Source organism: Pelophylax lessonae (genome assembly GCF_965119305.1).
Source record: "Pelophylax lessonae genome assembly, chromosome: 10".
Classification (NCBI taxonomy): Eukaryota; Metazoa; Chordata; class Amphibia; order Anura; family Ranidae; genus Pelophylax; species Pelophylax lessonae.
In genome coordinates, this window is record NC_138777.1 from 133,524,795 (window position 1) to 133,538,922 (window position 14,128).

Below are 14,128 nucleotides of genomic sequence, written 5' to 3' on the forward strand. Positions count from 1 at the left end.
CAGTTCTAAAATAAAAATCTGCATCCGATTACATCTGCTAATTAGTCTGTAGTTAAACAAAAGTGTGCTTGCACATCTTGTTGAGCTGTTGCACCAACCTGATTGACATGAATCATGGCTCCAACAGGAGAGATATTAGTTGAAACAAAGGAGAGGATTTTAAAACTTTTTCAAGAAGGTAAATCATCATGGAATGTTGAAAAAGATGTTGGTTGTTCCCAGTCAGCTGTGTCTAAAATCTGGACCAAGTACAAATCAAATGGGATGGTTGTTAAAAGGAAGCGTACTGGTAGACCAAGGAAGACATCAAAGCATCAATATAGAAAACTTAAAGCAATATGCCTTGAAAACAGAAAATGCACAACAAAACAAATGAGGAAACAAATGGTCAGAAACTGAAATCAACGTCTGTGACCTAACTGTAAGACATTGATCAAAGGAAATGGGATTTACATACAGAAAAGCCAAACGAAATCCATCATTAACACCTAAACAGAAAAAAACTAGGTTACAGTGGGCTAAAGGAAAGCAATCATGGACTGTGGATGACTGGATAAAAGTGATATTCAGTGATGAATCATGAATTTGCATTGGGCAGGGTGATGATGCTGGAACTTTTGTTTGGTGTCATTCCAAGGAAATGTATGAAAAGACGACTGCCTGAAGAAAACATGCAAGTTTCCACAATCATTAATGATATTGGGTTGCATGTCAGGTAAAGGTACAGGTAACAGTCATTCAATCTTCAATAAATGCACACATTTATATTGAAATGTTGGACACTTTTCTTAATCCATCAATGGAAAGGATTTTTCATGATGATGACATAATTTTTCAGGATGATAATGCATCTTGCCATAGGGCCAAAGCTGTGAAAGCTTTTCTTCAAGAAAGACATATAATGTAAATGGCATGGCCTGAAAATAGTCCGGACCTCAATCCAATTGAAAATCTATGGTGCAAATGAAAGAAAATGGTCCATGACAAGGCTCCAACCTGCAAAGCTGATCTGGCAACTGCAATATGAGAAAGTTGGAGCCGAATTGATGAAGAAGATTGTTTGTCGAAAGTTAAATCCATGCATCCAAGCTGTTATAAAAGCCAGAGATGGTGCAACAAAGTACTAGTGATATACTGTAGCGTTTTTTTTTTTTCATGATTCAATAAAATTTTCCTCAGAACTGAGTGATTCCAAATTTTATCTCTGCTTGATCTGCAAAAGCAGTTGCGATTGACTATAGTTTTATTTGTTTTTTATTTTTTAAAGTGTTCCTTAAAGCCAGAAGGTTGGAACATTTTAACAAAATTAAAATAGTTTTGAGGCATGTCTGTGTATGTTTTTTTTTACACATTTTTTCCTACACAATTAAACAGTTGAATGAACATTTTCTAAGAGTGGTGATTCCATACTTTTTGCCAGGGGTTGTATATGATTACATACTTAGGGACCTTCCCAGGCCCAAAATTAATACTGAGCAGAGATATTGTCAGCCTATTGGCTCAGCCCTCCACAATAGTCTCAGTTTTTTATGTTGCCCCTTGGGGCATATGCAGTACAGTATATTCACCCACATGTATAACTTCAAATTAGAAACAGAATTAGATTTTTTAAGAAACCTATGGACTCAACCTATTTTGTTAGGAGGCCCTAGGTTCATAAGACAGGCACCTCCAGGAACCTGCTTGCTGGCTTCATTTATTTCTAGAGGACCCAAGAATTGCAATTATCAACCACACAGTCTTTTTCAGTTAATAAACAGAACATACTCCATTCCAATTCTTTCTAAAGACATTTAAATGCAATAATCCTCCTCACTAGCCATTTTGTACATCTGACAAGTTGCTTCAAGAGGTTGTGTCCTAGCATCCTTTACCTTCAAAGCACCCAAGGAGCCCCAAAAAAGTTCAACCAAGATGTTATTGGCCGAGGTAGAACATAAAGATTTAGGAAATATCCAGGCACTATGACTGCAATTAACTGTCTATAATCATATGTAGTAGAGCCAAAAGTGGCGGAACTAACAGGCTCTCAGCAGTCGCACTTGCGACCGGGCCCAGGGGCTGCCTGCTTCTAGTACTTCTGTAATTTCCTTGATTATACTCTATTACAGTATATAAAATATTATATGTGGCTCCTGGCAGTGACTAATTTGAATCAACCAGGTATGTGAAACAGAAACTTTTCTTGCAAAACAGTCGTAATGGGGAGAGGGTGTGGCGTTACTAACAATGTCCCATAAATGTTTAATGGTAAGATACAATCAGTGGACATCCATTAACAGCTATTACCATTGGGAATGCAGGCAACCCCTTTAATGGGGAGATCCATTTGCTAAGTGCAACCACAAACGGGGGGGAGCATGAGTGTTACACAGACACTGTTCGTTTGTGTGGAATTTGCAGCTTTTCACGCACTTGTTTTCAAGGACTTTTCTTTTTTATTTTTATTTTACCAAAAGACTTGCTGTTTTTTGTTTTTTATTTTCACCAAAAGACTCGTTATATTTTATGTGTTCACATTATTCACCTGATATTTAATCACTTCACCAATTCAGGTTCCAATAATCAAGGTTTAAATATTTCAGATTTTGCACGTTTGATTACATTGTTTGGTTTTTGTATCTGATTTCACAATGATTTTTTTCACACATAATTAGTCCACAGCGCAGAACCAACCCTTCTCCTTCTCTCAGACACTTTTCTTGTTCTCATCCCTTAACTGCAGGTACAGTGCAGACTGCAAATATTTTTAACATAGGCAAAGTAGTGTTTACCTTGGCCTGGGCTTATGGCAGCAGCTTTTAAAGCCTGGGTGCTCTGTATTCCTGAACATAAAGGTATATTTAGACCTTAATGATGAACTTCTCTTCTTTTGCAATTTCAGTCCACTAAACGGGATATGATGTCATTCCACAAGAAGAAATTAGGAGCCAAGTGTATTTCTGAGAGATCAGCATATATATGTTAACCGGTTGCCGACCACACGCAACCTATATACTGCAGCAGTGTGGCTCTCCCAGGCAAACCGACGTAGGGGTACATCGGTCACATGCCTGCAGCTAGGGGGCGAGCGCGTGCCGTCAGCGGCGCGCTACTGCCCACGCTAATCAGCAGGGAAACCGATGCATGGGGCAGGCAGCTCTGATTGCCGCCTGACACCCATGATCGTTCCCCGCTGAGAGAGAAGAACGGTCAGCTGTTGTAAACACAGCTGACCATTCTTCTCCCTGGAATTATCACAGAGCCCCTGTGATCCTTCTATATAGGATCATGGGTCTCTATGGTCATTCCATAAGCCACGGCCACCACAGTTAGAAACACGCCCCTAGGTACACATTTAACCCCTTGATCACCCACACTGTTAACCCCTTCCCTGGCATTATTACAGTAACGGTGCACAGGTCCCACCAAAAGTGTCAAAAATGTTAGTTAGTAGATGCAATAACTTTTGCGAAAACCAATCAAAATACGCTTATTGCGATTTTTTTTTTTTACCAAAAATATGTAACAGAAAACAAATTGGCCTAAAATGTTGAAAAATTTGTATTTTTTATTTTTTGGGAATTTTATATAGCAGAATGTGAAAAATATTGTTTTTTTTTCAGAATTGTCGCTCTTTTTTGTTTATAGCGCAAAAAATATAAATCACATAGGTTATCAAATACCACCAAAAGAAAGCTCTATGTGTGGGAAAAAAGGACATCAATTTTGTTTAGCTAAAGCATCACATGACCGCGCAATTGTGCGTTAAATTAACGCAGTGCCGAATCACAAAATATGGCCTGATCATTAAGGGGGAAAATCTTCTGGTCCAGAAGTGGTTAATAAGTCTTTCAAGGAAAAAAGAAACATGGGAAAATGTGCATGTATTGGAGAGATGTATTGCATTTTTCTGCTCTGATATACACTTTAAACAAGCTGACCATTTTCACATGTACAGTATACATGTTTTACTTAATACCTAATGATCTATAACAACATTGTACTTTTTGTATGTTTGGTTGTTTTATCAAACATAAGGTCATTTTTGCATTTTCTCTTCCATCACCTTCCATAATTCTTACTTTTTCTATTTTCCTTTCAATAAAAGGTTGTCTACAAAAATAATGATTTCAAACTTGAACTGTCCCGTTTGGCTGCTGATGGTGATCCAAAGATGCGACTGAGTGGTGATCTTTTATTTCGATGTGAAAATGTTCCTTCCTTAGACCCTGTCACATTTCAAGTACCTGAGGCATTTTTGCGCCTTCCCCGTTGGGAGACCAAGAAAGCTGGATCCATATCATTTGACTTTCGAACCACAGAGCCAAGTGGTCTTCTTCTTTTCAGTCAGGGAAGGCCACGGAGTGGTGGAAATGTACCAGGAACAATTCCTGGAGCAGTTACCGCTGGACGACCTGAAAAACCACCAAAAGCAGATTACTTTGCAGTGGAATTACTTGAAGGAACTCTCTATCTTCTCCTTGATCTTGGGTCTGGTGGAATTAAAGTGAAAGCAAGTCACAAAAAGGTCAACGATGGAGAATGGTGCCATGTTGACATCCAGAGAGATGGCAGAAAAGGTACGCTATAAAATACATAACCTAGGCTAAGATACAACTGTACTCTTGTTTAAAAAGTGTCTTCAAAGAATGTCCTGTATGTGTTATTGTTAGCTGTGAAAAGACAAATGATAGACTGAATAATCTATATTGCTTCTTTGTACCCTCCAGTCTTTAAAGTCACTAGAGTGCTGGAAAGAGTGCAATGATAGTTTGTACAGTCATAGTTTTTGCCATATAAAAATCCAATGAGATTCCAGAGTTCAACAATGCCCCTTTACCAGGGCCTATCAGTGTGGCTTTTGGCAGTTACAGTATCTCACAAAAGTGAGTACATCCCTCACATTTTTGTAAATATTTTATTATATCTTTTCATGTGACAACACTGAAGAAATGACACTTTGCTACAATGTAAATTAGTGAGTGTACAGCTTGGATAACGGTGTAAATTTGCTGTCCCCTCAAAATAACTCAACACACAGCCAATAATGTCTAAAGTGCTGGCAACAAAAGTGAGTACACTCCTAAGTGAAAATGTCAAAATTGGGCCCAATTAGCCATTTTCCCTCCCCTGTGTCATGTGATGCGTTAGTGTTACAAGGTCTCAGGTGTAAATGGGGAGCAAGTGTGTTAGATTTGGTGTTCTAGCTCTCACACTCTCATACTGGTCCCTGGAAGTTCAACATGGCACCTCATGGCAAAAAAATCTCTCTGAGGGTCTGAAAAAAAGAATTGTTGCTTTACATAAAGGTAGCCTAGGCTATAAGAAGATGGCCAAGACCCTGAAACTGAGCTGCAGAACGGTGGCCAAGACCATACAGCGGTTTAACAGGATAGGTTCCACTCAGAACAGGCCTCGCCATGATCAACCAAAGAAGTTGAGTGCATGTGTTCAGCGTCATATCCAGAGGTTGTCTTTGGGAAATAGATGTATGAGTGCTGCCAGCATTGCTGCATAGGTTGAAGGAGTAGGGGGTCAGCCTGTCTGTGCCCAGACCACACTGCATCAAATTGGTCTACATGGCTGTCATCCCAGAAGGAAGCCTCTTCTAAAAATGATGCATAAGAAAGCCACAGTTTGCTGAAGACAAGCAGACCAAGGACATGGATTACTGGAACCATGTCCTGTGGTCTGATGAGACCAAGATAAACTTATTTGGTTCAGATGGTGTCAAGCGTGTGTGGCGGCAACCAGGTGAGGAGTACAAAAACAAGTGTGTCCTGCCTACAGTCAAGCATGGTGGTGGGGGCATCATGGTCTGGGGCTGCATGAGTGCTTCCAGCACTGGGGAGATAGAGTTCATTGAGGGAACCATGAATGCCAACATGTACTGTGACATACTGAAGCAGAGCATGATCCCCTCCCTTCAGGGACTGGGCCGCAGGGCAGTATTCCAACATAATAACGACCCCAAACACACCTCCAAGATGAACACTGCCATGCTAAAGAAGCTGAGGGTAAAGGTGATGGACTGACCAAGCATGTCCCTAGACCTAAACCCTTTTAAGCATCTGTGGAGCATCGTCAAATGCAAGGTGGAGGAGCGCAAGGTCTCTAACATCCACCAGCTCTAATGTTGTCATGAAGGAGGAGAAGAGGACTCCAGTAGCAACCTGTGAATCTCTGGTGAACTCCATGCCCAAGAGGGTTAAGACAGTGCTGGAAAAAAATGGTGGTCACACAAAATATTTGACACTTTGGGCCTTTTTGGACAGTGTTGTCACATGAAAATAAAATATTTACAAAAATGTGAGGGGTGTACTCACTTTTGTGAGATACTGTATATGAGTATTTAAAGAAGTTACTCCTGAACGATCTGAAAGACCACCAAAAGCAGATTTTTTTGCGGTGGAATTACTGAAAGGAACTTTCTATCTTCTTAATCTTGGGTTTGGTGGAATTGAAGTAAAAGCAGGTCACAAAAAGGTCAATGATAAAGAATGGTAACATGTTGACATTCAGAAAGATGGCAGAAAAGGTACATCATAAAATACATAACCTAAGATACAACTGTACTCTTGTTTAAAAACATGTCTGCAAAGAATATCTGGAATATCTGGTTTGCTGTGAAATGTATGTTTTAATGTAATATTTTTTGGTAAAATATTAGGCTGAATAGGCAATATTCCATCTTTGTATCCTCCAGTTTATAAAGTCAGTAGAGCATGAAAAAGATGAGAGTGCCACACTAGTTTTTACAATCTATCAACAAGTTTATTCCACATAAAAACCTAGCAAGTTTCAGGAGTTCAAAACTGCCCTTCATCATATCAATGTGGCTGCCAGCATATATAAAAGTATATTTGCTGGTATCTGCATTGGTAAACCAAGATGAAGGGGGGCTGAGGCCTTTTTCTGGGGATTATCTGGGATCCTCTGACAAGGAAAAGTCCAGTGCTTTGATTTGTATTTTTATTAGGGGGTTAAACCTGGATAGGGAGAAGGGTAATATAGGGTGCCCACTTGACTGTAGTAGAACTTATAGGGACAAACATCCTCTGTACAGCTATTTACACTCCTCAGCTTCCTCCAGCACAACTTTTGCTTGAAGCAAAACAACTCCCAGGACCAGCTGGCATGATTGGATAGGTAGCAAATGCCCTTTACAGGCAGGGACCATGGGCCCCTTGTTTGTGTAGCAAAGTCTCAGTGCCCAGCTGTCCTTCTGTGGCTACTGATCCCAGCACCACCTCTTCAGGCACTGTCAGCCCACCTGGCTGCAACTGCCCCTTTCTCCAACTTTCTCTTGGCTAAACTTCCACAGTTCTGCCAGACTGACTCTGCATCCATCTCAGATTGCTTCCACCCAGTTCTCTCAGGCATGCCTCTCAGTCCTCCTCGACTGTATCACTCACCATCCCAACTGGCTGTCTTCCTTCCTTGAGATTTGCCCGGCAGTGTTCTCCTGCTGTCCTTGTCCTGCTCCCGTGCCTCCGGTCAGGACACCCCTGTGTATCGTGAAGAGAGTCTCTTCCGCACCCAAGCCCAGGCCTGAGGGCGCCCCCCACTAGTCTAGGTTACCCTCAAGGGCCACTGGCAGCCTAACACTCAATCTCCTGTTTCCACCCAAACTCCACTGTCCCAGCTGGGCTGACCCAGAGTGTTTGAGGGGTCTGCCCCCTGCCAGCCTATCTGTTGGGGATTGGTCAGGGCCCTTATGAATACTCAAGGCAGCTTCTCCTAACCTCCTATCCCATTCTTCTAGAATCTTCCAGCAAGTTTAAGAAGTAGGTGGAGGTCTCAGAGATGCTGCCTGTGAGTCATCCAGCCTTCCCTGAGTCACTTACCCTGACCCAGATAAAACAACACAGGCTTGGCTGCCAGTCTATTCTAGCACAGAGGGGGCTACATAAATCACCTTACGTAAAGCCACTACATTACCAATCAGGTCAGACTATTTTTCTAACCCCTTGGCCCCCACCATACGTAAATATGCGGCCCCACTGGCTTTTCCGTGGGGCCGCTTATTTGCGTATCTTTCACCAAGAGCCCTGAGCCCCATACTAACGATCAGGACCCAAAACTCCCGATTTCATGTTACCTGATAGATGTGATAGCCTCTGATTGGCTATTATAGTGAGTAGTCACTGTGAAGCCCACCCCGTGGTTTCTCAATCTGAATAGAGGAGAGCGATACATTTTATCTCTCTCTCTCCTTGCAGTGAGAAAAAAAACTGTGTAAAAAAAAAGATAAAAATAAAAAAAATAATAATAAATAAATAAATAAAAAAATATCTAGATCAAGGTTTGATATAGGTCAGTGCATGGGTTAGTGTTTTGGTCAAGGTCGATGGTGAAGTCAAGGTTAGGGTCAAGATTTTTTAAATTAGTATCAGTGTCAAGTGTCAGGGTGTTTTAGGTAGGATAGAAAAAAAGCAAAATGTGCACTATTGTTTACTATGGGTACCAAAAACAAACTTAGGGCTCTTTCACACGGTCCGCCTCCGTAGGCGGATCCATGCTGCCCAGCGGGGATCGAGGTGTCACAGCTCCCGCTGCTCTCTATGGGGAATCGGATGAGAGTGGACTGCCTGTCCACTCTCATCCGATCTGATCCCTGAACGGATGGAAAAATAGTGTTTCCATCCGTCCGGATTTCACGGACGGATCGGATATGGATGGCAGCGGGTGTCAGCGGAGATGTCTCGGCTGACATCCGCTGCCCCATAGAGCTGCATGGAGGATCCGATCAGATCCGCCTAGAAAACTGACAGGCGGATCTGATCGGACTGCCGTGTGAAAGAGCCCATACACTTATGTGGCATCGCTACAATTGTCGGGAGCAGGAGAATTTTTTTTTTTCGTTTTTTTTTGGTGGAAGGTTATGGTTAGCAAGAAATATACAGCTAAATTTAAAAATATATATATATTTTTTTTTTACTAATTTTGGGCCAGTTTTCCTTTGATAATAAACAATAATTTAGGAGATATCCATTACCATTTACTGTACCACCAATTAAAAGCCCGTATTTGTCCTGAAAAAATGCGGTATAATCCACCTGCATGCACAAAGTAGTTGTGATGATATGTACGGTTTTACTTACACATGTCAAAGTTGCAAAATTGTGCCTAGGCATTAAAGTGATATTTAAGTCTTTTTTTTTTTCTGTATTAATAACAAACATTTTATACTTACCTACTCTGTGCAGTGGTTTTTTACAGAGTAGCCCACATAATCCTCGCCAGCGCTCCTGGCCCTCCTTCCTGCCGAGTGCCCCCACAGCAAGCAGCTTGCTAAGGGGGGACCTGAGCTGAGCCACTGTGTCCATTCAGACATGGAGTGGTGGCTCGGCCCCGCTCCCTCTCTCAAATCATTGGCTCACTGACTTTGTTAGACAGCCAAGGGATCCAATGGCGCCTAATGTCTCAGCCAATGAGGAGGGAGAGTCCCGGACAGCCAAGTCTCTCATGCAGCATACCTGGATCGAGATGGGGCTCAGGTAAGTATTAGGGGGACTGAGAGGGGCTGCTGCACACAGAAGGTTTTTTTAGCTTAATGAATAAAATGCCTTTAGAACCACTTTAAAAATTTTTTACTCTTAGGCGAAAATGAGTTTAAAGGAGTTGTAAAGGCAGAAGGTTTTTTATCCTAATGCATTAAGGGGGAATTTCAGTCAAAATTAAACATTTGCTCAAGATTAGCATGTTAACCACCTCCCACCCGGGCCATTGTAAATATACGGCCGGGTGGGAGTCTCGTCCTTCTGATCGGACGTTCCGGAGCATCCTTCAGAAGGAGAGAGATTGCGCCATCGCGGGCACGCGCAGCGGCGCGATCTCGATGTGCCTGTGTCCCTAGGACACAGAGCAACAAGACTCGGCAGGAGGGCCCTGTGATTGGCCCTCCTGATCACATGACGGCTGTGTCCAATCACAGCCGTCATGTAATGTCAATACAGCCGTTGTAACGGCTTCGATCTCTTCTCCTCCTGACAGATCCTGTCAGTGAGGAGAAGAGAAGAGGATCGATTCTGCAGCTGGGGTGATCAGTGAGTATTTCTAATTACTCACTGATCACAGGGGGGGTCTGTGCTGGTAATCAGATGATTGATTACCAGTGCAGCCCTGGGGGGAGGGGGTGCCACTAGAGCCACCAGGGATGCCCACCCATGACCACCAGGGATGCCCACCATGGCCACCGGGGATGGCAAACAGGGCTCAGAGAGCCTGCCAGTGGTGCCCCCCTATCAGTGCTGCCCACCAATGCCATCTATCAGTGCTGCCCACCAGTGCCTGTTTTTGCCATCTATCAGTGCCCCCCACCAGTGCCCATTATTGCCCACCAGTGCTGCCTATCAGTGCCCATCAGTGCCCCCCATCAGTGCCGCCCATCAGTGCCACCTATCAGTGCCCATCAGTGCTGCCTATCAGTCCCCATCAGTGCTGCCTATCAGTGCCCATCAGCGCTGCCTATCAGTGCCCACCAATGCTGCATATCAGTGCTATCTATCAGTGCCACATATCAGTGCCCATCAGTGCTGCATATCAGTGCTACCTATCAGTGCCCATCAGTGCTGCATATCAGTGCCACCCCATCAGTGCCACCCCATCAGTGTCTCCTCATCAGTGCCTGTCAGTGCGGCGTCATCAGTGCTCATCAGTGCAGGAAAAAACGTATCTATTTACAAAATTTTATAACCTAAACAAAAAAATTTTTTTTTTTTTTCAAAATTTTCGGTCTTTTTTTATTTGTGCACCAAAAAAGAAAAAACCTGGCGGTGATCAAATACCACCAAAAGAAAGCTCTATTTGTGGGGAAAAAAATGACACAAATTTGGTTTAGGTACAGTGTTGCATGACCGCGCAATTGTCATTCAAAATGCAACAGCGCTAAAAGCTGAAAAATCGGATTTTTGTAAGATCTTACCGTAAAATCCTTTTCTCTTAAGCTCATTGACAGACGTAGTCTTCTTGATTCACAAGAACTGGGTTATGCTGCCCTCTACAGGAGTAGGACTAGGCAGAAAGAAAAAACGTTCTGGCTCCACCCTAGGGGCAGTCCCAGAGGGTATATCCTCTTCCTGTCTGCTACAGAGAATCAGTTCTGTCCCAAAGCAGCAACAGAGAATTTAACCCAACCCAACTCAATGATAGAGGGGCGGGTACTACGTCTGTCAATGAGCTTAAGAGAAAAGGATTTTACGGTAAGATCTTACAAAAATCCGATTTTCTCTGTCGCTCATTGACAGACGTAGTCTTCTTGATTCACAAGAACTGGGACATCCAGTAGCAGTGCCACAAATGAGGGGTGGGATTGACCGAAATCAAAATCCAAACTAGAAGGCCCAACCGGAGCCAACCAGAAGTATCAAAGGACTAATCGAGTAAACAGATGAGACCTACCCCACAAATCCTCGAGGTAGACCAACAGTCTCCTCAAACAGTGGCCTGCAGGAACCTTGCGGCCAGAAGAGGCATCTGACGATGCCATCACATAAACCTTATACAATATTGTAAAGGTATGAACCGACGACTAAACAGTCGCCTTGAAAAAACCTGAACCACTGACGCCTGATGGCGGAGGGTCCAGGAACTCTAAGCGCCCAAGTAGAATGCGCCTTAACAGGGAACGGGGGATCCCGACCCTTAGATAAAATAAGCCTATACCACCGTCTGTCTGATCCATCTAAAGATGGTCGCAGCAGAACAGGCAACCCCTTCTTAGGGCCATCCGTGATCACAAACTGTGAATCCGTCTTACAAATTGAATCCGTAGTATTCAAATATATCCTGATCGCCCGAACTACATCCAAGGAATGCCATGCAAATTCTCGAGGATGATTGGGCTAAGGACATAGGAAGGACAATACACTGTCCTCATTCAATGAAACTTTGAAACCACCTTAGGAAGGAAGGATGGATTCGGATGAAGAACAACCTTATCCCTATGAACCACCAGATCTGGGGAACAACAGGATAATGCAGCCAGTTCTGACACCCTGCTTGCAGAAGTGATAGCCACCAAGAAGACCACCTTCTGGGATAAAGTAAGCAAGGGAATCTCCCTGATATTTTCAAAGGGAGGTGTCTGAAGAACCGACAGCACCAAAATAAGATCCCAGGATGGTAACGGCGCGTGCACTGGCGGAGCCAGGTGTCGCACCCCCTGGATGAAATTCCGCACCAAGGAATGAGTCGACAAAGGCTTCTGAGAGAAGATAGCAAATGCTGAAACCAGACCCTTGATAACACTCAAGGCCAGCTTCTGCTCAACTCCCTGTTGCAGAAAAGCCAATATTCGGGCTACCGAATAAAGATGTAGATGGAACCCAAGGGATTCACACCACACAATATAAGACTTCCATGTACGATGATAATCTTTCTGGAAGTCGCTTTCCTTGTTTTAACTAGAGTAGGAATAACTGAAGCTGACAATCCCTTGTCCTTCAGCACCTGGGTCTCAATAACCAGGCCGTTTAAAACCAGCGATCGTAAAGCAGGATGGAAGATCGGTCCCTGAGACAGTAGATCCTCCCTGAGAGGAAGTCTCCACGGGAGGTCCGCCACCAGTCTGACCAAGTCGGCGTATCAAGCTCGACGAGGCCAGTCCGGAGCTGCCAGGATTACTGGAATTCCTTCCTCCTCTATCCTGCGAAGAAGTCTTGGCAGTAACCCAAGAGGAGGGAAGGCATACATTAGCTGGTATTGCCCCCACGGGGTGACCAGTGCGTCTGCGGTCTCTGCTAGAGGATCGCGGGAGCGAGCCACGAATCTCTGTACTTTTCTGTTGAATCGTGATGCCAACAGATCCACATCCGGGGTGCCCCAACGTAGGCACAACTGGTGGAAAACTTCTGGATGGAGGGACCATTCCCCCTGATCCGGAGTCTGACGGCTGAGATAATCTGCCTGCCAATTTTCCACCCCCGGAATAAACACCGCAGAGATAGCTGGAACAAATCGTTCCGCCCAGCGAAGAATGCAAGCCACTTCTTTGGCCGCTCGGACACTCTTGGTGCCCCCCTGGTGATTGACATAAGCCACGGCCGTGGCCTTGTCCAACTGGATCCGAACCGGGCTGCCCTAGAGCTGCTCGGTCCAGAGAATCAGACAAAGTCTGATCGCTCTCAGTTCCAATACATTTATCGGTAACCTGGATTCTTCCGGGGACCAAAGTCCCTGAACGGATAACTGACCGAGAATTCCTCCCCATCCGGATAGGCTGGCATCCGTGGTCACTATCGTCCAATATATTGGCAGAAATGACTTTCCCTGGCTGAGCATCGGAGACCGAAGCCACCAGACCAGAGACTCTCTGGTCTGTTTGCTCAATTGGATCCGATAGTCCAGGGACTCCGGATTCCGATTCCATCTGAGAAGAATCTCTTGCTAAAGAATTCGGGTATGGGACTGGGCAAATGGGACTGCTTCGAAGGAAGCCACCATCAACCCCAGAACCCTCATGCAAGTCCGCAGGGAAGACCAGCTGTTGGATAGTAACAACTGGACTGCTGATTGAATCTTTCGGAGTTTCCCTACCGGAAGGAAAACTCTTGTCCTGACTGTGTCTAGAATTAGACCCAGATATTCGAGCCTCTGGGTGGGAACCAGAAATGACTTTTGCTGGTTCACCAGCCACCCGAATTCCTGTAAAGAAATTATAGCAATTTCTATGTTTTGTAGCAGGGTCTGAGGAGACTCTGCATGAAGCAGGAGATCGTCTAGGTAAACTAGAATCGATATGCCTCTTTGGCGCAGTAGTGCCAACATTGGGGCCAACACCTTCGCGAAGACCCGAGGAGCCGTGGCGAAACCGAAAGGTAACGCCACAAACTGATAGTGGTTCTCTTCTACGGAAAAGCGTAGAAACCGCTGATATCCTGCGAAAAATGGGAATGTGAAGATAGGCGTCCTAGATATCTATGGACGCTAGGACATCCCCTGGATGCAGGAAGGCTGTGCGAATGGATTCCATCTTGAATTTCCTTATGTCGAGAAAGGAATTGAGTGCCCTTAAGTCCAGAATTGGACGCACTTTGCCCTCTTTCCTGGTATTGTAAATAGGTTTGAATAAAAACCCTAGAAAACGTTCTGTTCAAGGAACGTGGACTACCACTGTGACAGAACCCACTGTCACTGTGTGTTT

At 44.1% G+C, this 14,128-nt stretch overlaps 1 protein-coding gene across 7 annotated transcripts in view; it reads left to right on the forward strand.

Annotated features, from left to right (window-relative positions):
• Positions 1-14,128, forward strand: part of NRXN2 (neurexin 2) — a 2,537,771-nt gene that overhangs the window by 811,586 nt on the left and 1,712,057 nt on the right. For all 7 annotated transcript variants that reach the window (XM_082270633.1, XM_082270634.1, XM_082270627.1 and 4 more), the window contains one exon: positions 4,091-4,562. In XM_082270633.1, coding sequence (XP_082126759.1) covers positions 4,091-4,562 — 472 coding nt within the window. The remainder of the gene's footprint in view (positions 1-4,090; positions 4,563-14,128) is intronic.